Here is a 27,795-nt window from a genome sequence, read left to right on the forward strand (position 1 = left end):
CTAGGTAACCCATTCCAGTGCTTCATCATCCTCCTAGTGAAAAACTTTTTCCTAATATCCAACCTAGACCTCCCCAACTGCAACTTGAGACCGTTGCTCCTTGTTCTGTCATCTGCCACCACCAAGAACAGCCTAGCCCCATCCTCCCTGGAACCCCCTTTCAGGTAGTTAAAGGCCGCTATCAAATCCCCCCTCATTCTTCTCTTTTGCAGACTAAACAAGCCCAGTTCCCTTAGCCTCTCCTCATAAGTCCTGTGCGCCAGCCCTATAATCATTTTTGTTGCCCTCCGCTGCACTCTCTCCAACTTGTCCACATCCTTTTTGTAGTGGGGGGCCCAAAACTGGACACAATATTCTAAATGCAGCCTCACCAATGCCGAATAGAGGGGAATAATCACTTCCCGTGACCTGCTGGCAATGCCCCTCCTAATGCAGCCCAATATGCTATTAGCCTTCTTGACAACCAGGGCACACTGCTGACTCATATCCAGATTTTTATCCACTGTTACCCCCAGGTCCTTTTCTGCAGAACTGCTGCCTAGCTCGTCGGTCCCGTCTATAGCTGTGCATGGGATTCTTTCTTCCTAAGTGGAGGACTCTGCACTTTTCTTTGTTGAACCTCATTAGATTTCTTTTGGCCCAATCCTCCAGTTTGTTTAGGTTCTTCTGTATCCTATCCCTACCTTCCAGGGTATCTACCACTCCCCCCAGCTTAGTGTCATTCGCAAACTTGCTGAGGGTGCAATCTACCCCATCCTCCAGATCATTAATGAAGATGTTGAACAAAACCAGCCCCAGGACCGACCCCTGGGGAACTCCACTTGTGACTGGTTGCCAGCTAGACATGGGAGCCATTGATCACTACTCGTTGAGCCCTATGCTCTAGCCAGATCTCTATCCATTTTATAGTCCATTCATCCAACCCATACTTCTTTAACTTACTGCTAAGAATACTGTGAGAGACAGTATCAAAAGCTTTGCTAAAGTCAAGGTATATCACATCCACCGCTTTCCCCACATCCACAGAGCCAGTCACCTCTTCATAGAAAGCAATCAGGTTGGTCAGGCATGACTTTCCCTTGGTGAATCCGTGTTGACTGTTCCTGTTCACCTTCCTCTCTTCCAAGCGCCTTAAAATGGATTTCTTAAGGACCTGCTCCATGATTTTTCCAGGGATTGAAGTAAGGCTGACCGGTCTGTAGTTCCCTGGATCCTCTTTCCTCCCTTTTTTGAAGATGGGCACTATATTTGCTTTTTTCCAGTCCTCAGGGACCTCCCCCCATCGCCACGAGCTTTCAAAGATAATAGCCAATGGCTCTGAAATCACCTCAGCCAACTCCCTCAGCACCCTCGGGTGCATTGCATCTGGCCCCATGGACTTGTGTATGTCCAATCCTTCTAAATAGTCTTGGACCTGTTCCTTCAGCACTGCGGGATGTTCGCCTCCTTTCTTTAATGAAAGCTTTTAAAAATTCACTATTAGGAGACAGATAGTCTAGATCACTTGTTCTGTGCAACATAGGCTTAGGTGGGAAAAGGCACTGGAAAGAGGCAGAAAGCTCTCATAACCACCTTCCTGGCCCCATCAGGCGCTCTTCTCTTTACCGTATGTGAAAAATGCTGTCACCACTGTTACCCTGGTCTTTGGGTCAGCAGGTCAGATTCCCTCCCCTGAGAGCTTACCGCCTGCAATTCAAATCTGCCACACTCCCCCTCCCCCCCCCCCCCAAGCTTATTGAATAGACCCATCAGATTCCCTCCCCTGAGGGCTCACTGAATAAAGGCTCAGGCGCTTTTCCCCAGTTTCCCCAAACCTGGAGGCTCCCTGAGGGAAAACCTTCCTGTTTCCCAATCCGGAGGGCTCCCCGAGGACAACTGTCAGTTCCTCTCTCCTGAGAGCTCACTGACTTAGGTTTACAAGGTTCAGGAAGGAGTTAATGGGTTTCACAAGCGCATGGCACATCCGTCCGATTGAGAGACTGTATTTTATGAACCTATTGTTGTACAATCACTAAGCATGGATTAGATAAATGAATACAGCAATAAAGCTATAGCTGACCAACTGGTGTTACAATCTCCAGGTGGATCTTGATGGCCAGTCAAGGTACCACTCCAGAGGGGGTCTTCTGCTCTGTACTTTCCTTTAGTACATGATGAGCTTGGTCTTCGGAATTCAGAAGGCTCTTTTTCCCCTCCCTCCACAACCAGCCCAGCCCATATTTATATGCTGTATTTTCATTAACACTTGCAGTAGCAGCAGCCTATTTCCTTTTTGGAAGCGGGTCATTGGAAAGGGAGGGGGAAGGAGACAGCACACCTTGACCACATCCCATGCACCTGCTGCCTTGACATTTAACTGTTCTTAAAAGTCACCCGCAACTTGTTACCATGAGACCTATCATTCACGTTTTTGTGGGTTAGCTATTGGTTCAGCATCTAGAATATCTTGTGGTTAAGGTTCTTTAGATATTTTTACTATTTTTCGGATACCCCCAAAAGGTCATTTTCCTGGTCCCAAAAGGTCATGCCATGTGTCACTCTGCTCAATTGCTGGTGGAAGTTGCTAAATGTCCCTCTACACCACATAAAGTACCATTGGCAGGGAAAGAAACTAGGAGTGGCAGTAGCACTTGGATTTGTGATGCAGGATTCTCTGGTTAGATTAGATCCAGGCTGAGCTTCTCTTCAGGAAACTGAAACCAGTCACTCTCCCCTTCAATGTGTTGTAGATGTTAACATGTGCAGGCCTTTAACATTTTCCTTCTCTGTCCTCCCACCTCCCCCTCAGCTAGTCCTTCGTACCTCACATTGGGAAATGCTAGTGTATATCTTGCTAATAGGATACTTATCCTTTCTTTCATGCCTTGAACAGTAAAATAGTTAATACTGACAACAAAATATAAATAGCTACCACTGAAATGAATGAGGCAGCTGAGACCTTAGAGCTATAGTTTCGGGCTCTCTGCAAACTCATACAGATGTCTCTACGTCAGTTACTTATGCTCCATCTTTTGATTTGGTTCCTTTTTTTTTTTGTTTATTTTGCACCCATAGCAGTTAAAAGGGTTAATTTTTAATGAAAGCTGACATGATGAACAATGGAGGCTTATATTTACACAGTCCTCAGCTAGTCCCTTCACTCACCAGTACGGAAGTGCACCCCACTCTTTAGGGAACACTGATGTACACAATGATACTTTGGTATGCTAGTGATTGAGAAACCGACCCACATTGTTAGTCTTTAAGGTGCCACAGAACTCTCCTTGTTCTACCCCCATTGAAGTCTCTGATGTAATTTTGTGACAGGGCCTTGCTCAATGCAGAGTTACTAAAATAACCTGCTGTAGGTATTCCAATGACTTTATGCACAGAGGGCTGTGTCCTAGAATTCAAGCAAGGCAGGGCAGTTTCACATGCTGAACTGAAGCCGTCTGTGGAAAACTGCTACACGGAATCATAGAAATGTAGGGCTAGAAGGAATCTCAAGAAATCCAGTTCCCTTAAACCTAGTTAACTTAGACCATCCCTGACAGGTGTTTGTCCAAACTGTTCTTAAAAACCTCCAATGATGGGGATTCCACAATCCCCCTTGGAAGTCTATTGCAGAGTTTAACTATGCTCATAGGTAGACTTTCCTAAAATCTAACAAATTTCTCTTGCTTCAGATTAAGCCCATTCTTGTCCTACCGTCTGAGAGCACAGAGAACCATTGATCACTGCCCTCTTTATAACAGCTCAATGTATCTGAAGACTTATCAGGTCCCTCCTCAGTCTTCTTTTCTCAAGACTAACCACAGATCAGGTTTTCTAAACCTTTTATCATTTTTGTTGATCTCCTTTGGACTTTCTCCAATTTGTCCACCTTTTCCAAGTGCTGCATCCAGAATTGGAGACAGTATCTCCAAGTGAAGCCTCTCCAGTGCCAAGCAGAGCTGGACAATTGCCTCCCGTGTCTTACATACAACTCTCCTAATACATCCCAGAATGATATCAGGCTTTTTTCTACTGCATCACCTTGATGACTCGTATTCAATTTGTGATCCACTGTCACCCCAAGATCCTTTTCAGCAGTAACCACCACCTAGCCAGTTATTCCCTATTTTGTAGTTGTGCATTTGATTTTTCCTTCCCAAATTAAGTACTTTGCACTTGTCTTTATTGAATTTCCTTTTGTTGATTTTGGACCAATTCTATAATTTGTCAAAGTTGTTACAAAGTCTAATTCTGCCCTCCAAAATGCTAGCAATCTCTCCAAGCTGGGTGCCAACTGCAAATTGTATAAGCATACTCTCCAGGCCATTGTCCAAGTCATTAATGAAAACATTTACTATTATCGAACCCACGGCTGACCCCTGCAGGACTCCACTGTATAGAATCATAGACTTTAAGGTCAGAAGGGAGCATCATGATCATCTAGTCTGACATTCTGCACACTGCATGCCACAGAACCTCATCAACCCACTCCTGTAATAGACACCTGCTCTCTGGCTGAGTTATTGAAGGCCTCAAACATGATTTAAAGACTTTGTTACATTAGTTTAAACCCATAAGTGACCCATGCCCAGACTGCAGAAGAAAGTGAAAATCCTTGGGATCTCTGTCAATCTGATCCAGGGGAAAATTCCTTCCTGACCCCAAATATGGTGGTCAGTTAGACCCTGTGCATGTGGGCAAGATCCACCAGACCTGGGAAAGAATTCTCTGTAGTAACTTAGAACCCTCCCCATCTAGTGTCCCATCACCAGACACTAGAGATATTTGTTGCGAGCAGTTGCAGATTGGCTACATGTCATTGTAGTGCAGTCCAATCATCCCATCCTTTCCATAAACTTATCAAGCTCAGTCTTGAAGTCCTTCCTTTTCTTACCACCTTTCCTTCGTATTGGGGCAGTTTGCAGTTGTACGTTTAATACTATTTAATTCCTAAAGAGTATGTATTAAGCAGTCACATGATGTGTTATTCATCACTCCACCGAAGTCAAGCTTCTCCCTTCCACCTTCATCTGTGTGAACTGTCAGAAGCTTGTGAAACACTCATTGCCTCAAGACTGAATGATACTAGTATTAAAAAGAATTTCAGAAATTAAATTTGTTAGTCTGTAAGGTGCTACAGGACTCTCGTTTTTGCTGTATACAGACTAACACGGCTACCCCTCTGGAACTTTCACTAGTATTAAAGAAAACGTACGCAGATGGAATTATTTGGCTCAAACCACAAACCTCTGTAGTTACTAAAACTTGTTTCTTGTACTCCCACTGACATTCAGCACATATATCTAATAATTGTAATATTTGACAACTTACTATGAAAACTAAATGAATGTCATTCAATTGGAACTCAATCAGAATAATAATATACAGGCTAGTAAGACTAGAGATTATTCATATATACACTAGATTTTTTAAATATAGCTATAATTACTGTATCTTCAAGATTCTTTTGAATGTTATCTTGAAGAGCAATATACTCAATCATGGAATATACACAATACAAAAATAAATGTATTTTGTCATTACCTAAGCACTGAGGCTTATACATTCATCTTCTTAATTCATCTCACACTGTGAAATAAAGTTAGTTTCCAGTTTACAGAACTGAGGGGAATTTTTACTTTATTTGATGAAAAAATATACATGGTATTGACACGCATGATGTAATCTCTCTCAAATAAGAACTAAAAATCTGCATGATATTTTACAAATAAATGGTTTCACTGTATAAGGTGCATTTATTGCTGTTCTACATTAAACTTGAGGGAAAAATATTACAAAGGAGGCTAGTTAAACATACGAAACAACTCAAATTCCAGTTTTACTCATTCCTGTATTAGAGGTGGGTATTATTCTGAACAAAGTAATCATTCCCAATATTGCTTTAAAGTTTTTAGTGCAAACCATTTTAAGTTTGTTTCAGAAGACATTGATTATATAGCATTCTGAATGGCACTGTTTGTGATTCATATTGCAGTTCCTGAAATATATTTTTTATGGTACTGCTCAAAGATGTTGACCATTTGTACTAGAACATACAGTGTAAATAGAATTTATGAGATTATACAAAATTCAGCTCTAGTCTCTGTACACTGAATGCCTGGATCGTCAGTTTCACTGTACTCACTTTGCATTCAGAAAAGGTTCTAAGCCTGATCTACTAAAAATATAAGTGATTAAAAATTACTTTCTATACAAAGTGTTCGGTTTTCTATTTACTCTTACAGGATCTAGGGTATAAGGCAACTTTAACTTGGTCCAGCTTTTTAAAATCTATTGCTGAAGATAACAGGTTAGCCAATTTTTCAATACCTTCTGATACGCATCTTAAAATGTGGTGCTCTCTGTAACATCCTGTCCTCAATACTGGTTGAGTATCTTGATTCATATTAGAGGTACAGTGAAACGGTGCATTAATTATGTATACTAAATTTTTATGAGGAAGTAGCCCATTTTCTAACGTGCTTTCCTCATTGGGAAATCTTGCTCCTAGGGCTAGAATTAAAACAGAAGGGCATTCCATCATACAGCTCTATCATTCAACTAGTTAGGATTGCTGAACAGCAGTAGGTAGAACTGAAAGTCAGGCAGCAGGTACAAAAACTGTAATAAAAACAAAACGATTTAGTCATAGTACTGTTATTAAACCAAGTATCTTCTACAAAGTAAACACTATTTCCATGTTAAATACAAATCCTTTCAAACTGTTTTTTTAAATATCATGTACAAGTATTTATATATTTACTTTTGTTTTAACAAAAAGCATTTGTTTAATTGTGCTTCTCGTGGCTGATCTACACTTTTGTATAAAGTATGCTGATTTCGTTGATTATTAAGTTTTTGGGGGGCTGCAAAACAATACTCTGGAGCATTTGTACTAGAATAACTGAACAGATCTTTAATAAAATTGATGCTGCCACAAAAAGGCAGAGGATAAAAAATTAAAGCTCTAATTTCTCTCTAAAATCTACATAATTCCACAAAGATCACGGACTTACAGCAACATTTATGTTGTTAGAGGACAGTACAGTATCCTTCGGTATGTGTTCATTCCTTTACTGGGTATACTTAATCACTTAGTCAATAGATCTAAATTACTATTTACCATAGGCAAACTAAATGTTGCACTTTTAGGAAAGCTGTTTAGAAATGATTCACTGTCTTGCTTATTTTGGGCCTATTTACAAAATGATTTCTATATGTGTTAGCAATAAATAATCCTGATAGTCAAGATGTCAATGCCCATGCTCACATCGACAAGATGGATGCATGCTTTAAAAATATTTATACAATATCTTCTTCATAGCTCTCTCCCTCATAATAGCAGAAAGTGCATTTTCTCTCACATTCTTTGTTTTGAAAATTTGTTTTAGTCTTGTTTCTGAGGGATACAGCCTTCCATCTCAACAACTTCTGGCCAGCCTTCGTATTTGTTTGTATCCTTGTTGTTCTTTATATGCTACAAATAGAGAAGATCAATCTATTGTTAAAAAATAAAACCATTTGTCCTGTTACCATTGTAAATACTGCTAAGCTACCATTGATTAATAAAAAATTCATGCCCTCCAGAAATTTATATACATCCTTTAGCAAAGGATGCTACTTTGCTTCTTGCAAAGGATGTAGGTCTGAGACAGAACTAGAGACAAAATAAATTATTTTCCCCTACCAATGACACCCACTGCAAATAATTCAGATCTTAACCCAAATCATGAACCATATCAAATCAATTACCATAATAGAATATTTGCTCATAGCCATGCATTTAGGAAATCAGATGTTAAATATAGACTCCTTAGTCTATAGACAGGTGATGAAATAACTGCTCTATTTTCAAAAGTAACTTCAGATCATTGGGAGCTGTTGAGTGATAAGCATTTTTTAAAATCAGGCTACCTACTTAGGTGCTTAAAATATGAACTTCAGACACCCATTTTTGAACTGGCCTACGTGACCATATTATAGCCACTCGACTTTTTAAAAAAGTAAGAAAAATTCATGTTAACAGAGTTTTAGTTCATCAGTTTTAATGTAGATCTATGCATAATTTTTCTAAGGTGCACAGCATCACAGAATCTTTTTGTATATTTGTGTATAAAGAAGGAAAATATTCAAATAATTATTTACGGAATGTAACTAAACAACATGTATTTACTGTGATATGTTTGAAACAATGATTGGTGCTAATACAGTAGGCTAAGTAAGCCTTGGTTAGTATAAACTGATTTACCAAACTCTGAAAAGTTATATTAGCAACAAACCTGTTCAAATGGACTTTTAGTCTTAATTCCTTTTCCACCACAAAAGACCCAGTTGTCTCTAAAACCAAGGTTAGTAATAGATGTGCTTCCCAAATCAGCAATCAGTTTCCGTGCCTCCTCATTAAGCCTTGAACAAAATGCAAAGTGTGTTAAATGTGCAAAATATAATACACATAGCTAGATTCTTTACTGCTCAGTTCACTATTCAGCTTCTAATACACACAATACAATTTCCAGTTGGGCCAGTGTTACAATTAGACTTGGGAATGCCTATATTTATGAGGCCAGATGATCTAATGAGATTTCTACCATTTGATGCCAAAATCTTATGTGGCCATGGGGATCCAAACCTGCAAAAACCAAGGCCTCCAGACCTGCAAGGATCTGTGCACATGCTTAATTTTAAGAAGGATAGTAATCCCACTGAGTTCAGTGGGATTACTCACTTGCTCAAAATTAAGCACACGTGAAGGCTTTTGTAGGATTAGGGCCTAAATCTGGATCAGGATCTGTCCACCACATTCCCAGCCTACATCTATAGAGAACAATTTTTCTAACAGTATCACTCACATACTGCGATAAGAAGATATCAAATCAGCCTTTCCAACGTAGGCCTGGTAGACTGAAAATTACAATCAACCACATAAATTATTTATTAGTTGTATGCTTATCTATAGGTTTTAACTTTATACTTTTGAACATTTTGATGTCATAAGCGAGCCATTTAGTTTGATCACAACTAAGTGAAAGATGAAACATATGATTGCTCAGGTCCCAATTTAAAATTAATGATGTTGCCCTTTGCCACAATTATGGGCTCTAGATTTAAATACCAGGGAAAATAAAGTGATGATGTAACAAGTCAAATTTTCTTCCAAAATTTTTATGAGGCAACCTTTTTTTCTCCTGCCAGCTACTATAGTGTGGCCAGTAATTTGGCCCAATTTCAATTTCTAAGCACTCCACAAAGCATTAGACTACTACTAACTGATGTGGTACAATCATATTGTATGAAATCAGTATACATTACATTAAGCCAGAACATAAAAACTTTGGGCACACCAAATTAAGTTAATTTTGGGGCAACTATCCCTTGATTGTATAGAATATTTTGATGGTTACATTCCACTAATACAGCGCTACAGACAAGGCATAGATTTTGTTGAAACTGTTTGAAATTGTTTGCATTTACTATTACTGGGATGCAATATTTATGAGGTTTTTGTTACTTATATGAAATTATTACATTAGAGTCTGGCTACTGACGTGGACTGCCCAAACCCACATTCCTATTAACCTGTTGAGCTTTTTGCTGTGGTCACATGTAGACACCAACTCTCACCAGTACACAGCTGGGATGTGATTACTGAGACAAAACAAAAGAAATCCCTGCATCCATTATGTTAAATATCATGGAGGAAAAAGAGGTAACAGGCAGCCTGTCAAAAGAGGAGGGAATGGTGGAAGACATCTCCTTCAAGAGTGGGGAGAGAAGCAGGAGATGTTAGAGGAGAAAAGTGATAATTTTTAATTGCCTTCTTTCCCCAGCAGTAATAGTTTGGAATAGGCAGCCACTTTTAACCCACTATGTTGTACAACCTAATTTGGGAACAGTTCAATATTATAAATCTAGGCTTTACTATAGAAAGTGGCCACTGTACCATAATCTGCTACTGAAAGAACGGGGGGCTGGAGGAGGATGGGTTAAGAGAACTTGAAAAATATTTACAAAAAATGTTTTGAATACTTAAATTTTCTAAGTAGGGAAAAGTTGCTTATAACTTTTTTACTTGTTTTCTCATATCCTTCTACAAGGAATTATTTTTCATAGTTGAAGGATAGGTTGCATAAAACTCCCAAAATTATTTGTAGTGGTTATTTAGTTTTAAAAATGGAAATAATAGATAACTTATACCCTATTAGCAATAAGATACATCAGAGTCTGCATTAGTTGGGTATTGGTGAACGCTCTGGTGGTTTGACTGCTTGTCTCAGATCATCTCCTTGTGTAGACCAACATCTTTGTAGTAGTTTACTGATATGGTACAAGTGCCACCACCTCATTCATATACTGTGGCAATTACAATACTTAAGCAAAAAGGAATCAACTAATAGACATGATGACAACCTTAACTCATGATTTATTTGCTTGTGTTGGTTTAAATAACGACATTTAGGGCCTGAGCTTGAGAACGAGATGAAACCTGAGATACATTTATATTCATGAATGCAAAACTGCACCAACTGCACCTGCATGGTCTATACATACTTTGCACCTGTTGAGTTTTGATTTCATATTAACTTTATAACAAAACAAAACAAAAAAGAACTTACACAATCTATTGATATGATAATGGCAAATAAACAGATATTACATATTTAATTATTTAGCTGTCAAAGTTGTGCATGGGACACTTTTGCCACAAAAAAGCCCTTTGAAATCCAATTCATTGTTCCTTTTAACCTAAAGGGTTATAAAATTGTATGTATCATAACATCTACATATGTTGCATACTAAATATGCTTTATTTCTGCACAGCCTGAAGTAGTCACTCTTCAGGTTACAAGATCATAAAATTAAGAAGCTTTCCCATAAATAAGGATAGCTTCAATGCTATTTTCCCAGAAGCAATACATCTACAAACATGTTTTAGGAACAGTTTATGTTTTTTTCAGTACAAATATATGATAAGTATTTAAAAATATAGGATAAGCAAAATTTACTATATTTGGTCAATACATACTTGGTTGCACCATCATCATAGGTTCCCATTAACACCACAGTTCCATCTTGAATGGACTTTAGAAAGTCAATAAATGGTGCCACATCTGAACAGAGACATAATATATAGAATCATCATATAATGCAACTACCATACTAAATCTAAACAAGACACTATTTATTCCTTCTGCAGTGCTAATTCAACATTGAGGAATTCCTTATACGTATACTTATAAATGAACTCAAAGAAACTAAGTAGGGAAAAAAGGATGACAAAAGAATCAGAGATACTATTCCTTAATTTTATAAGTGCAGTTTCACCTATTCCCTGTAATAAAATGACTGTTTGTTTCCATTTAAATTCAAAATGGTGGCATAAACTGAAGCTGCTATAGCCCAGACTGGGAAACGTACTCAATACCAAATTAGTCTAGTGGAAAAAATATAAGCCAAAATTACATAGTACAAGAACAGTGTGTTAGTCATTTAGGGAACCAATGTATTAGCATGGCGATAACCCTTATTAGTAGAGTTTACATGCCATTTTGGCACAGATAAGTTCTTGAGCCTGCTGTCAGAATTTACAGTAGGAGGATAATTGGTCAGGAGGGCAGATGCCTTTGTGTGCACGTGTACAGATAACTGAAGATATTTGTGCTTCTATTTACCTGTCCTCTCCTCATGACTACAGAGGTAAATAACTGGTCAATCCAAAAAAGTAAAATGGAACAGAAGCTATTTATTTTTGCCATGCAAAGTCACTTTTATGTAAGAAACAGTTCACCAACACTTACCTCCTCCCCACATGTCAAAGTACTTGGTGTCCAATGATTCTCCTGTTTTGCCTAGAAAAAAGTTTTACATTTGTGTGTCATCGTGGATATATCCAAAGTTCTTTTAAGAATAGATTCAACATTTCTTAACCAATCACAGGTGACCTTACAGTTTTGAAAACCTGCAGAGAAAGCACTGCTGAAGATAGCATACTAATTCTTAATTGGTATGTTCTCTTCCATGAATTCAGCTCCTTCAACTGACTGTGCACAATCATAGACAAGACAGACAAAAAGCACTGCCATCTTAGTGACAGAACTGCTTCAGGCAGCAGTAGAAAGAAGAGTTTGGTTTTTTTTCAATTTTAAAGAACAGTATAAAAATGGCACATTTGTACTCAACAAATCTGCTTCCTGTACCTAACTTCATAAAAAAAAAAAAAATCAACTTTTTCTACTTTTTATTCCCATTAGCAATGAAGAGTCTCTGTACTGTGTGGAAAACCGGACACTTTTTGCATCTGACTGGAAATTCTATGGCAGCTTCTTTTAAACTAAAAACATTGAGGATTTCAGTGAACTAGATATGAAAATGAATGCTACAACCATTATAGTAGCCTGTTATTCAATTTGATACTCAGTTTACTTTATATCGACCCACAGTCAGTTTTTGATATGCATTGAAAATACAAAAATCTACATCATAACTGCATTATAGAAGATAACATTTCCAGCAGCTTTCTACCTAACTGCCAGATTTTGGTCTCTGGTCAGGTTGAGACAGTCTAAGATTGAGGCATATGCCCATTAGCTAGATATTTCTGCTAAAAATCATCATCAGTGAAATAGCTGACGAAGTTGACACAAACTGTTATCTCTACTACTGAGACCTTGTATATATCTGTCAATCTCAATATATACATATTTATATTATGATTAACTGATAGTTTGCAGCTCTCAGAGCTACTGCTTCAGGGTGTCTGCAGACTCAGGATGAAGAAACTTCATTAGTTTACATAAAGTTCATTTTTAAAGTCTACCCCTTCGCAACCATATGTGTAGAATTTTTCTGTTTTTAATGAAAGCGTAAATTCTGGAATATAATCCTATAATAAGTAACATTTGGTGGGAGTTTTGTGGCTGTGGAATCATGGCATTTATTGATCCACAGTTATGAAAGAAGGAATGATTCTATTCTGGCATTATCAATGGAACTGTTAACTAAGCTCCATTGAAAACAAGTATAAGAAGTATTTGGCTCACAGAATCTTTACTATTGGTGGTGGCACATTAACAAATAAAGAGCACCATTTGACTTTCTGAACACAGATTACTTTTGGAAGCCTGGCAGTTTTTCCATTTTATATGTAAACAGAACATACATTAGTTGATAGTCATTGCGATAAAATGAACATTTTAGTACATTTTTAGAGAAGAACTGCACTAAAATTTGAAGTTTTCCACACTGCATTTATAACCTGGCAAAAAAAGTAATTATAAATAGAGAATATTCCAACATTACTTCAATATAAATCTGAGGATTTGCTTCCTATGACTCCGCTCCTTCACTGTTTCTTCTCTTTCTCCCTCTGCCTCCTGGCTGCCTTTCACCTGCCCTCTCTAAACCCTTTTAGAACTATTTGAGAAATAGTCTTTGAATGAAAATAGTTTGCACATTTAAAATATGACTTACCATTTACCAAAGCTATATTTATTCCTCTGCCAACATTATTCTTAACACCACTCATCAAACTGAAACAAAATTAAAAAAAAAATTACATCTGAATTATGACAAACTTCTGATTCAAGCATTTCATATTTTAAAAAAGGAAAGACTTAAAAGTTGGTGGTAATGAATATAAACCAGAAGATAGGAACAGTAGAAAATTGATAAGGGAAATCAAGGGACACAAGGAAAAGACTCTGGCCGACAGAGTTAAGGACACGAGGAAGGAATTTTTTAAATATATCAGGAACTAAAAGAATCCTGACAATGGTGTTGGTCCATTACTAGATGAAATGGTAGAATGAACAACAACGCAGAAGAGTTCAATACATATTTCTGTCTTGTATTTGGAGAAAGAAGAGATCATATAGTCTCATATTATGATAACACTCTTTCCATTCCACTCATATCTCTGGAGGTTGTTAAATGAAAGCTACAGAAGACAAACACTTACATCAGCAAGCCTAGATAACTTGCATCAATGAGTTTTAGAAGAGCTAGTGAAGAGCTTCCTGGATCATTAATGTTTAATTTCCAGAAGTCTTGGAGTACTGGGGAAGTTTCAGGAGGTTGGAAGAAAGCTAATGTGTGCCAATTTTTAAAAGGGGTAAATGGGATGACCCAGGTAATTAGGCTTGTCAGCCTAACATTGAACCCAGGCAAGGTAATGGAGCAGCTGATACAGGACTCCATTAATGAAGTAAAGGAGGGTGATGTAATTAATGCAAATCAACATGGCTTTATGGAATTCAGATGTCAAACTAAAACTTGATATTTTTGTTTGATGAGATTACAAATTTGGTTGATAAAAGTAATAGTGTGGAGATAATATATCTAGACTTCAGTAAAGCTTTTGACTTGGTACTGCAAAACACTTTTATTAAAAAATTAGAACAATATAAAATTAACATGGCACACATCAACTTGATTAAAAAATAGCTAACTGATAGATCTCAAAATGTAACTGAAAATTGGGAATTATCATCAAGTGGATCTGATTCCCATGGGGTCCCACACGGACTGGTTCTTGGCCCTATGCCATTTAATATTTTTATCAATGACCTGGAAGAAAAAGTTATCAGTCAAAGCCTGCAGATGACCCAAAAATTAGGCGAGTGGTTACAAAAAAAAACCCATGAGGACAGGTCACTGATTCAAAACTGTCTAGATGATAAACTGGAAGCAAGCAAACAACATGCATTTTAACATGGGTAGATGTAAATGTATACATCTGGGAACAAAGAATGTAGGCCAAACTTACATGGTGGGGGACTCTACCCTGGGAAGCAGTGACTCTACAAAAGACTTAGGGGTGGTGGTGGATAATCATCACAATATAAGCTCCCAAGTGAGACATTCTGGCCAAAAGAGCTAATGTGATCTTCAGATGCACAAACAATAGACTCTTGAGTAGGAGAAGAGAGGTTATTTTACTTCTGCATTTGGCAATGGTGCAATTGCTGCTGGAATACTGTGTCCAGTTCTGGTGCCCACAATTCAAGAAGGATGTTGATAAATAGGAGAGAGTTCAGAGAAAAGCCATACGACTGATTAAAGGATTAGAAAACATGCCTTACAGTGACTGAGCCCTTTGAGTGTATATATTTAATTTAACGAAGAAAGGTGAAGGGGTGATGATTACAATCTATAACAGGGGTTCTCAAACTGGGGGTCGGGACCCCTCAAGGGATTGCAAAGTTATTATGGGGGGCATCATGAGCTGTCAGCCCCTATGCATGCTGGGGCTCTGGCTGTCAACCCTGCGCACGGCTGACAGCCAGAGCCCTTCAGAGATGGGTGGCCAGAGAATAGCAGCTGCTAGCCAGGTTCTCTGAAAGCAGCGCCACCTCCAGCAGCAGTGCAGAAGTAAGGTTGGCACAACATTTGGGGGGAGGTGATGGCATCACACGGGGGGAGAGGGGCATCACTTTTTTGGAGGGATCGTCACAGCCTGCAATATTTTCAAAGGGGGTCCCAGCAAAAAAATGTTTGAGAACTCTGGTCTATAAGTACCTATATGGGGAAATAAATATTTAATAATGGACACTTCAATCCAGCAGAGAAATGTATGGCACAATCCAGTGGCTGAAAGTTGAAGTTAGTCAGATTCAGACTAAGGCATATATTTTTAATAGTGATAGTAATTAGTAACTAACAATTTACCAAGGATCTTGGTGGATTCTCCATCACTGACCATTTTTAAATCAAGATGGATGTTTTTTGGGGTTTTTTTTTTTAATGAAACACTCGGACTTTTTCTGGGGAAATTCTATGACCTATGCTTTATAGGAAGTCAAACTAGATGATCCCAATGGTCCTTCAGGCCTGGGAATCTATGATTAAACCTTTATGGAAATTCTGAATTGAGGTGAGGGGACCAAGTCATCCGTAATTGTGCCCTGTTTAATTTGGTCAGCTGACGTTTTCCTATCATGGCTGTTTTTAATAGACTAACATATTTATATGTCTGAACTGTTCATTTTCTTTCTTGATAATTTAAACAAACATTAAGTACATTTGTTGGCAAGTTTGTTTGTTTTAAGAAGTGGTAAGAATTAATTCTAAGGATACAAAATGTTTATAGACGTTTTAACACATACAACTTTAACAAGATGTCATCTCAATAACTTTGAAGTAAAAGGCAGGCAATTATGCACTAGGATATAGCTCTGTTCAGATAAAGATTTAAAAATATAATTTTGACCAATATAAGGACACTACATTCTTCCATTAATACTATAGAAAGATATGTAGAATAATTAACACTTAAAAGGGCTACAATAAAATTCAAGCAAAATACACTTACAGTAATTTATAACAGGGTATGCATGTATTCAAAATTTCATGAAAAACACACAGTACTTAATCTTGAAACAGCAAGATCTAAACTTTTGTTATTAAATACACAGTATTTTGATTAATTAAATTGTCAGTAGTTTTAAGGAACCATTTACAACATTAATAATTATTTTATGAAGTTATACGGTCAGGTCAAATTTGGACCAATTGTTATGCTTTTTTATAAATTTACAGCCAACAGAAATGTTTCAATAACTTTAAAATAAATTCCAACTGACAAAAAAAAATATCAAATAAACAGCCTCCTAAGACACTGCAGAACTGTGTAGGATATGAGAAAGTGAAAGCAGCTAATTCTGTTTTCATTGTTCACATGAAAGAAAAACAAAAAAAGTTAAAAAAGCACAATAATGAAAAAATAAACGAGATGCGTAAGAAGTTCCAATTCTCAGAGTGCAGTTACACACCTCCCCAACAAATACATGTTCGAGGAACATGCAAAGGTTCTTTGGAGCACACTGGCTTCAGTGCCACCTACTGCAAACCAATTTGAGAAACACTACTTTATAGCAGTGCAGGGATTTGAGGATTTTTACTCCCACCCGGCCCCTAATTCCCTGGTTGTAATCGCAGTTAACAACAGTGACTCTCAGCAGGGCAAGCTTAAGTCCACTCCTAAGGACAAGGACTCTAGAAGGACGGACTTAATGGGAAAATAAATCTATACCTCCTCTTCCTCGCAAACGTGGATTGTCAACCAGCAGACATTGCTGTCCAAGTATGACACTGTAAATTAGTCAGCCATGTCTACATTTACAGACCAACTGCCTGAAATCTCCAGGGAGGAATTTTGGGCATTTATCATGGAGGGCTGCTCGGTGACCAAGACGGAGCATTCTAGATGGTGCAGACACTTCAGTCAGTGTAATGGCCTTGGTGGTTACCACGAGAAGGGCGTCCTTGCTACAGAGTTCAGGCATTGCTCCCGACATGCAGCAGGCTAAAAAAGTCTTGCCCTTCAATGGTCAGCAGCTTTTTTTCAGACAAAGTGAATGAAACTCTGCACTCCTTCAAGGACCACCCTATGTTCCTTATGCAGAGGCTGCACTAGCAATGCAGAGGTGCCATTATAGAGGATAACAGCAGCAGCAACAGTACTGCTGCAACGCCTCTTTAGGCACACTTTCCCTACTACGAAACAGCAGGACTACACCAAAGAAGAGGCACAGGTCCCAGAAGCGGAGGCATCCAGATCCGGGATTTGGCCAGGCCATGTGCCCTCCCCTACCACCTACTATTTTAACTCGCTGGTCTAGAGCAGTGGTTCAGTCATGACTTCTACTACCCCATCTCCCTGACTGGCGACGGCTTTGCTCATTTTCTCAGTGTTTGGGATTTGATTACTACTGAGAGCTGAGTCCAAAACACAGTCAGATCAGGCTATGCTCCTCTCCACACCCTCCCTCCGCATCCCTTCTCAGAGACCCCTCACATGAGATACAGCTTCTGGATCAGGTCCAGTCTCTTCTCACTTTGGGAGCAATGGAGGAAGTTCCTCTGGAATAATGGGGTCAAGGTTTTTAGTACCGGCATTTTCTGGTTCCCAAATCCAAAGGAGGACAAGTCCTATTCTTGACCTCTGCAACCCCAACAAATATATCAGATATATGAAGTTCCAAATGGTCACCCTATCAACTACTCTCCCCACATTCTCTCAGAATGACTGGTTTGCTACTCTGGACCTTCAGGATGCTTATTTCCATGTGGCAATTTTCCTGAGCCACAGAAGATTTCTCTGGTTTGTTTGGGCAAACTATCATTTTCAGTACATGATCCTTCCTTTCAGTCTGTCTGCTGCCCCCAGGTTATTACCAAATGTATAGTCATGGTGGCAGCGCACCGCAGGAAGAAGGGAATCCATGTCTTCCCATAACTGGATGACTGGCTACTAAGGGACAGAGCCAAAGAAGAAGTCCTTTCTCTCATATGCATTTCACTGCACTTACTTGACTATCTGTCTCTCACTCTAAACACTGGACAGTCAACATTGGTCCACACCCACAACATTGAGTTCATTGGGGCTCTAATAGACACTACAAGTTTGAATACATTTTTGCCAGCTGACCATTTCCAGACAATTTGTTGCCTTTGTCTCAGTCTCAACCTTCCATGAGAGTTTGCATGTGCCTGAGGCTCTTGGGCCACATGTATGCAGGTGGTTCAATTTGCAAGGTTACACCTTCGTCCTCTTCAAATGTAGCTTAGGACAGTTTACAGTCCAACCCATCACCCTTTAGGTAAGTTGGTCCGCCTCCCTTCTTTTGATTCAGACTCCTTGCAAAGGTGGACGGTTCAGAGGAACACGTGTCAAGACTTTCCCTTCATCCAGTCATTGACAACCAGGACTGTTGTCACCAATGCCTCCTTGGTAAGTTGGGGAAAGCATCTGGGTCGCTGCAGATTCAGGGTCTGTTGTCCGAGCAAAAAGCTTCACTGCATATCAAAGTGATGGAGCTTCGGGCCAACTACAATGCCCATCACATTTTCCTAGACTGCATCACGTTCAGTGGTTCACATACTTACCGACAATATCACTGCGATGTATTATGTGAACAAGCAAGGGGGAGCACACTCCAGAGTGCTCTGCCAAGAAGGCTGTGGCAGTTCTGCATCGAAGAGTGTACCACTTCAATACCTGATCACTTCCCCAGGGACCAGAATCATTTCATGGACCATCTCAACAGAAATTTTTCCTTGCATCATGAGTAGTACCTGAAGCCTAGTGTTCTGCAAATCATCTTCAGGGTTTGGGGCATCCTGTTTGCTATGAGGGACAACAGGAAATGTCATCTGTTCTGCTCACAAGGAATCCTCAGTCCAGGCTCCCTGACTGCCTTCTACCTCAGCTGACAGTCGACTTTCCTCCGATCCTGATCATTTCACAGGTCATCCTCAAGCTCAAAGTGGATCAGGCCAAGGTCATCCTCATTACCTTGGCATGGTCAAGGCAGTGTTGGCCATTCTTGCATTGTTGATTCAGCCTTCCATCTCTCTCTCTGTCCATCCTGACCTACTCGCACAGAACCATGGTCGCACTTTACATCCCATGCTTAGCTCCCTTCGTTCCACAGCATGGCTGCTCTGTGGTTGAATGAAAAGGAAGAGACAAGTTCAGCGGCTGTTTGAAACCTCTACAAGGTTGGCCTGTTCAACAAAATGGAAGCATATTTCAATGTGGTCACTGGCCCGCAGAGTTCAGCCAATGCTAGCTAGTATCCAAGACATCTTGGAGTATTTATTGCATCTTCAGTCATCAGGCCTTACGCTTAATTCGTTGAGGGTGCATTTAGCAGTGATCTAAGCCTTTAACTCACCCATTTGTGGAAACTGGTGTTTTCCAAAGCCATGGTGACCAGATTCTTAAAAAGAATCCTTTGTCTTCATCTGCCAGTGTGGGAACCAGTTCCCTTGTGAGACCTTATCACAGTCTTGACTGCTCTGATGGGATTTCCATTTGAGCCTCTGGTATCCTGTCCCTTTTTTCTCTTATGTCAAAAAAACTGCATTCCTCATGGTGATAACATCTGCAAGGACAGCATGAGAGTTGCAGGCGTTGATTGCAGAGCCTTCTTCCATGCTATTCTCCAAAAACAAAAGCGATGCTGTGACTACACCTGAAATTTGTGTCTAAAGTGGTCTCCCAGTTTCGTTTAACCCAGGCAGCATACTTGCCTGTGTTTTTTCTGAACTGCGTTCATATCTGGAGGAGCAGCGTCTTCACACATTAGCCGTCAGACGACATCTGGCCTTTTACCTGTACAGGTTTAAACCCCTTTGAGCTTTGCCTCATCTGTTTATGTCATTCAGACCGTATGAAGGGACAGACAGTCTCCCTCACAGATGATCTGTCAAGTGGATAACTTCTGACATTAAGACTGTATATAAAACACTTTCGCTACATCCCCTCCACAAGCATGAGCTCATTCTGCTAAAGTGCAAGCTATGTCTATAACTTTCTTAAATTACAGATCAGGATTGGATATTCGCAGGGCTGCTACATAGCTGTCAATATGCGATTACTGCAGCATCTAGAGCGGATGCAAATTTTGGGAAGGGGGTCTTGCTTGTTTAAACAGTCTCTGAGCCCCACCTACTGTGGGCATTGCTTGTGAGTCACCTCAGTGGAATACACGGCTGCATCTACTCGAAGCAGAAGAAACGGTTACTTACTGTAACCGTGGTTCTTCAAGACGTGATGCAGACATGTATTCCACGGCCCACCCTCCGTACCCTGTGCATCAGAATCTAGTCTTTGGGTGTTCCATGTGAAGAAACTGAGGGGTCTCAGGGTGGCATCACCTCATGTACTCAGGGAGGGGCTATGGTCACAAGACATGAGCACTGCCCCTCTATGCATACGGCTAGAGAAAAGTCTCTAACTTTGATGTGCTGGGTGCACACACTTAAGTGGAATACATATCTGCATCACATCTCAAAGAACCAGACAGTAAATAACCAGTTCTTCCTATTCAGTTTTATTCTCTAAACTGGCTTCTGTCACCCAGATCCACTAATTACACCTCAGCTTGTGCAAAAAGTCAAAACGCTGTTGACTCTGAAAACTTTTCCTAGTTTTCACCAGGAAAAAAAAAGTTGGATTGTAAAGCATTTAAAATAATAAAATGATGTGCTTTGGTATCGGGGATTTATGGGAGCAGAAATGAAACGTAACACTTACTGTAACTTCTAAATTGTATGCTTTCACATAGTACACTGTTCAAACCAGTCAATACAAATGATGTTGGTATTCTTCTCAGTAGACTCACCAGTAAACTCTGCTCAGGGAAATTTGACTATAAGCATTCAATACCTCTTGTTTCAATTACTTGATGTGTCTAACACTTGCCAGAACACATCTCAACTGCACAGTTGGTAACTCAGGCTATGTCTTCACTTGACTGCAGCAAATTTGCCACCATCAGATCGACTTATCTGGATCGACCGAGCGGTCAGTAAAGACCCACTCAGTCGATCCAGAAATCGACGTATTAAGACCACCTTCTCTAGTGGCATAGCGTTGTGTTGACAGGAACATGGTTCCCATCAGCTCAGTGTAGTGAAGACGGTGTGCAGAACAGAAGCACAGAAGTCGATGGGAGTTACACAATTTTTTGCGCAACTCCGGTCGACTGCTGCCGAATCTCCGAGGTAAGTGTAGACAAGCCCTCAGAAATAGTCTCTGCTTTCCTTCACTGGAAACGTCAGTAACTAACTGATATGATCTGTTCTCAGATCAGATTAAAAACAAGTGACTAAATTTCAAACAGAAGGATTAACCATTTAGGGAATTTTACATACAAACATTCTACTACAGTATAATATTACTGGAACACAGACAAACAAATTGTTTTCTACTAGAACAAAACTGCCTTCAAGGATCACTTTTACAAAGAGATATGACAATATTCTGCAGTAATCACTCAAACCAATGCGGTGCTGATAGTATAATATGCAAGGTTACGGGAGCCATATCATCTCATATTTACATGGATGATGGATCTGGAACTATAATAGTGCTACAGGAAAATTGCATTTTTCCCCAAAATTGCCAAACATCCAAAAGAAAGATTTCCTAATGAAATTTAGTATGAAATGTCAACAGATTTTTGGAAACCCATGTAAAGCAAATGGCATTCATTTATGTTTAATGTTCATCTACTCCTGTAACAGAGCTATTGAATTTGACTTGCTTTATTAGTTGGTTGTTGGATTTTTGCTGTATTCTTTTCATGCTTTGCAAGCTAGGAAAGTGGTGACAAGTTACCACCACTCAGCATGAATAGAGAATACACAGTTATAAAGGTTAATGGAACTCATATATGTTCAATATTCATTTGCTTTATACAGGGTTCCAAAATTCTGTTGACAAAGCGTGATATTTCACAACTGAGAGGTCACAGCTATGAAATATTACTTTTTTTAAAAGCTCAAGAAAAACCAAGATCAATTTTCAAGAGCTAGATGAATTAGAGTAATTAATACCATCATAATCCAAACCACTACACAGTTCAAAATATCCCTGTGCAAACTATTTATTTTTAAAGTACTTTAAGCAGACATGGGTTTTTCAGAGATTTTAAAAACTCACTATACAACAATGGATACCAAACAGCCATATTTTAGTTAGCTTCTCAAAATCTGTTCAGTTTCAAAATAAATACTAGCAGTCAGGCAGACTCATTTTACTTGACCAAGCATCCCATTTATCCTCATCTGTCTTCATCTGCCCAAATGTAATATACATCAGACTGCAGAAATATTGGTAAGTGTCATCTTTCTTACTCAATGTCAGCTTTATTTACCATGTGGAATTTGTATTCTTCAGGATTGTGCAACAGATAGCAAACTAATAAAATAACTCAACTTTTAGACAAGTTAGAAATGCTGTCAGACGAAGGAGCTTTAGAATGATGCTGTGGGGGTGAGAGGATGGGAGAAGCAAAGAGTACTCTGGATTCCCTGGAATCATCTCATTTGGATAATCTACCTCTCAATATAGCTCCATTGAGAGGCCGTGTGGATCTGTGGATATAACTCAGGTAACATGGATTCTACTCCCACCTCTGACACTGGCCTCCAGAGTGACCTTGGCAAGTCATTTCACCTCTGTCCCTCAGTTTCCCCTCAGTTAAAATGGGGATGACAATGACCTCCTTTGTAAAGTGCTTTGAGATCTACTGATGAAAATCATTAAGAATTATGTATTATTATTAAATTTAGTAATATTCTTTGAGATCCAGGATTATTACCAGACATTTTTCCAAAAAGCCATCCGCAAATCAAGTTGATATTTTAAATGTAGAAATGTAGGTAGTCCTATTACATTGTAATATCAACCTCCCTCTTTTTTATTTTTATCAAATTTCTGCACAATTTTGAGTATCTGTTATGCACATGTTATAGCAATTCCATTTCACCTCTCACTTTGCAAGCCATACAAAACTATTTGAGCTGCATTGCATGAAATTTAATAGTGCTCTTATACTTTTAACAGAACACACAAATACCCTTTTTTCTTTTTCATATTACAATTAACCAGCCTAGACAATTCAAAATCTTTTTCTTATGAGAATTCACCCATCTTAAAGTTAGTATTATATTTTTTTGTTAGAATTGAGCCTGATAATATTAAACCATTCCCATTACACAGGTTTAGTTGTCTTGGAAATAAGAGTGATAAATCCAATCACTTAGTCAGAAAGTGCTTGTGCTTTTCTATACAAACAAATCTGAGTAATTGCCTGAACACAGATAACAAAGGGCAATTTGAAGCAACCATAAAACAGCTGCGTTATCTGAAATAAATTCATGCTCAGTGGCTAGGTCTTTCTCCTCACCCTCCAGCTGACAGCAACATTCACAAGCATATACAAATGTAACACTGTGAATTTCTCACAAGAGGGCAGCAGCCTGTTGGTTTTAGAATTCTAATCCAAACTTCGAGTCAACAAATTATGTAGGCTTTTAAAATATAAATCAAGGGCACTGCATACAAAAATGGAGACTTGTAAAAAACTATAAAAGGTAGATTCTTAATTGCATATATAAAATCAAGAGATGCTGAAAGGCACCCCCATAGAAAGTTTAAAAAAAAAAACTTTCTAATATCTCGGGGGATAGGTGTAAAAGCGTACAGTAAATTGATGCAGCAAATTCTATTCAGGTTATGAAGGAGAATAGTATGTTACACAGACATAACTATTAAGTGGAGATATTTGTTATTAAGAAGTGCCTCTTGCTCTTTATTACCTGTTCTAGAGGAGAATCTGACACAATTATTACGGCAAAAGCTTTGCCAAATAAATCAACATACCACTCATTTTTTTTTTTTTTAAATCAAAGTTGACTAATATGATGCACATGTACAGCATTTTGTTTGTGGCTTTCCAAAAATCTTTGCAAATATTTTGCCTCATAGCAAAAAACCTTAAGAAGTTGTTAAGTTTTATTACACCTGTTGTAAAGATCAGCAAACTGAGGCTAGATGAATTGCCCAAGGTCAAAAGTGAGTCTCTGACAAGACTGGAAACACAACCCAGTAGCCCTTGGTTCTCACTTCTGTACTATGAGACTACACTCCCTTTTCACACAGATAACATAACCCTGTTACGGTTAAGTTTGAAAATACATAAAGACAACTCAAATCACCACCAAATTAACATATTGATTCCTCATCTTGATGGATCCAACCACTTTACAAACTACTTTTTATATAACTATATAAAACAATATAGGGATCGCTCACCCTCCCAGTGAAATTAGGGTACCTCTGAGGCAGAGCGCAGCATTCACTCATCAGCATTAGAGAACAGGGTTTTAGCAGGGAATTAAAGAATAATTTCCTCAACTGCAAGGGGAATTTTAAAGGGGAATTGTAGGTAGACAGAAGATAGATATCTAAGTTCAAGTTTGGCAAGAAACTGAAGTTAACACTTCTACTCCATTGAAAAATTTCAAGAAGGTTATGTCTCATTTGAAAGCATTATGGCTGCTGCCTCGCTAGAAAAAAGGGGGGCATCTCCTAAAGAAACCAGTTATACCAACCATAATTAGTTTCAGACTCTGGAATGGAATTATTTCAAAAGTACGTGTTTGCTGAGTAAGGTCTAAGGAAAGTTATATTACTCAACCATAATGAATGTGGCTGGCCAGCCACTTAACCCAGTTTGATAGTCTGTTTAAAGTCCACTTTGGCAGGACAATGAAAAATTTAGCAAAGCAGATCTTAAGCAGTCTAACCAACTTGCTGAGTCAGTGATGGGTTTAGTACTGGCTGTGCAAGGAAGGGAGGAAGGAACATCTGTCCATAGTTCAGCGTTCAAAGATTATTCTTCACCATGTTTGCTTGGTATATTCCAGCCTCAATGAATCTGTATTACTAGAGTTAAATGATCGTGACAGGGTAGTCTTGAACATGAAGCCAACCCTTAACCACTACTTTAAATTACCTTGTAGTTAAAATGTCATCTGCAGCATAATACATTGTGTTATGACATTCACAGAAAAATTACCAGTTATTTTAGAACAACTCTGCATAGTCTGACATAAGATGAATTGAAATTATGCAGCACGAAAATAATATGTCCTGGGAGAAACCTACAATTATATTGTACTATTATGTTAAAGCCAGCTTTCACATGAATGCTGATTAATTGTGCCTGAAATAAACAAAGTTCTCAGTAGTTGTAGCAATCCCAGGAATCCTTCTGCAATGCAATTTACTCAGGAACAGACCTGGTAAGCTGTAGCCTATAAAGTCACATGTACTCTATGGGGTGAGATCATGGTTAATCATGATGTAAGAAGTTCCACTGTCTGGAACAAAATTAGCACACTGATGAAGTAATCCAATTAGTTTGTATATTTAAGGAATGCTTAAATAGCTCAGGCATAAAACAGATTTTGTATTTTTAAAAGGGCTGCATTAAAAAACTACTATTATATTTTCATGCAATTTTATAAACTCAAACAAAACAATTTTTTTGACATTCCCTACAGATTTTACATTTTAAAAATTCTTTTACATTTAGTAACCTTACTTATAGCAAAACGTAATTACCTTTTGATTATTAGAATAATTTGACTTTTTACCTTGGTAGTGGTTTTTTTTTTTAAAGAAAGGCTAAACATATATTTTAACTGTAATTGGCCTGATGGAGTTTAAAAGGTATTTTGCAAATCATAACAATTCCACAACACAATCTGACATACAGCTAGTGAGTATCAAAAGTACTTGAAAATAGTGTGTTTGTACCAGTTCAGATATTTGCTTGCATATTAAACGAAGCATAAATCACAAGATGTTCTATTTACTTCAGCAAAAATCAATACATTATAGTTTGAATTCAAATGATTCTGACTGAGCAATTATCCAAAATAGCTTTTAAAAAGGTACTTACAAATAATCTGCCAAGTAAGCAAATACTTACACATTATCTTCTACACAAATTTTAGGCCCAACTACGTTGGCTGCTCCACTTGCCATTTTGAAGGCAAAGTGCTTTTCAGGACAAGCTTTTGAAATCCCACATTTATATCTGGGGGGTTTTGTAGCTTTAGAAAGGAAATAAAAATGATTTAGATATGACAATAGTAAATAAACAAACAGAAGTATTAGTCATACCTAAGGAAAAGGTACAGGCAAGCCACAAATTATCTCAGTCTATACAGACATACAAGGTGGGTGAGGTAATATCCTTTATTGAATCAACTTCTGTGGGTGAGAGAAACATGCTTTCAAGTTTACACAGAGTTCAGATCTGAAGAAGAGCTCTGTGTAAGCTCAAAAGCTTGTCTCTCTCACCAGCAGAAGTTGGTCCAATAAAGGATATTATGTCACCCACCTTGTCTCTAATATCCTGGGACCAACATCCTGGTGACAAAACACGGCGTAACTCAGTCTATATACTCAATTATGGGAGAAAGCACTTCACAAATATTTAATCTCACTTGTGAGGTAGGTACATATCTCCTTTTTATAAATGGAAAAACAGATACAAAAAGAATTATTGACCTCATCCAAAACCCACTGAAGTCAATGAGAGTCTTTCCATTAACTTCTGTGGTCTATGGATCATTCCCTAAATTACTCCCGGGGGAATTCTGCACCAGAAAATGAAAAATTCTATGCACAGTGTTTTACAATTCTACACATTTTCTCAAAATAACACAATATAATCACTCTCCCGCTGACTGCCCCAGACAGCTGGGGCTCCCACTGACCGCTCCAGACAGCTGAGCCCCAGCCGCCCATGCCAGACGCAGCCAGGAGTGCTTGTGGGGTGGGGGTGGAAAAATCACAAATTCTGCATGGAAAAAATAAAATTCTGTGGGGAACATTAATTCTATGCAAATTCTGCATTGCGCAGTGGTGCAGAAATTCAGCAGGAGTACAAAATGACTTGCCCAAAGTCACATCAGAAGTTTGTGGCAGAGACAGAAACAGAACTTAAATCTCCCAGATCCCAGACCTGTGACACACGAACAAACCCAACTTTTCTCCTTGCTTAAATAATGTAACAACACACATACTGAATCAAGTGCTTAAAATCTGGTACAAAAGATTTCAGGGAAAATGGTGCTACAATTGTTAAAGGAATAGGGGAACCCTCTTCAAATGTATTAATACTCAAGAGCCACAGCATATATCCTTCATAAGAATTTTATTTTTACTTTGATTAATAAATCAGCAATACCAATTAGTTTAATTCTGTCCTTACCCTGGAATAAAAGTTAAAACTTATTTCCCAGGTAACCATATACCCTATCTTGTATTAACCAAAAGATCACAAAGATAATACTGATCAAAATATGAAATTGTAGCTTAAATACTGTACATAACAGTAAAATTAATAAGGTATATCATCACAAACCATTAAAATATCTATTCTGACATATGCTGATCTGACAGATGCAATTCTCTGGTTAGACAGGAAACCATCTACTTCTAAAGCTATTCTCACT

The 27,795-nt window shown here is 38.5% G+C and overlaps 1 protein-coding gene across 6 annotated transcripts in view; it reads right to left on the bottom strand.

The window, feature by feature from the left end:
- Nucleotides 1-5,596: 5,596 nt before the first annotated feature.
- FAM3C (FAM3 metabolism regulating signaling molecule C) overlaps nucleotides 5,597-27,795 on the bottom strand; it is a 50,043-nt gene continuing 27,844 nt past the window's right edge. For 5 of the 6 annotated variants that reach the window (XM_067564282.1, XM_067564283.1, XM_067564281.1 and 2 more), the window contains 6 exons: nucleotides 26,262-26,385; nucleotides 13,441-13,499; nucleotides 11,769-11,819; nucleotides 10,997-11,081; nucleotides 8,253-8,379; nucleotides 5,597-7,450 (listed from right to left, as the gene is read on the bottom strand). In XM_067564282.1, coding sequence (XP_067420383.1) covers nucleotides 7,361-7,450; nucleotides 8,253-8,379; nucleotides 10,997-11,081; nucleotides 11,769-11,819; nucleotides 13,441-13,499; nucleotides 26,262-26,385 — 536 coding nt within the window. In that variant the 3' untranslated portion in view covers nucleotides 5,597-7,360. The remainder of the gene's footprint in view (nucleotides 7,451-8,252; nucleotides 8,380-10,996; nucleotides 11,082-11,768; nucleotides 11,820-13,440; nucleotides 13,500-26,261; nucleotides 26,386-27,795) is intronic. The other variant, XM_067564287.1, reaches the window with a different exon arrangement.

This window comes from Emydura macquarii, unplaced genomic scaffold (assembly GCF_026122565.2).
Source record: "Emydura macquarii macquarii isolate MOO-44397 ecotype Brisbane River unplaced genomic scaffold, CSIRO-AGI_Emac_v2 contig_2636, whole genome shotgun sequence".
NCBI classification, from domain to species: domain Eukaryota; kingdom Metazoa; phylum Chordata; order Testudines; family Chelidae; genus Emydura; species Emydura macquarii.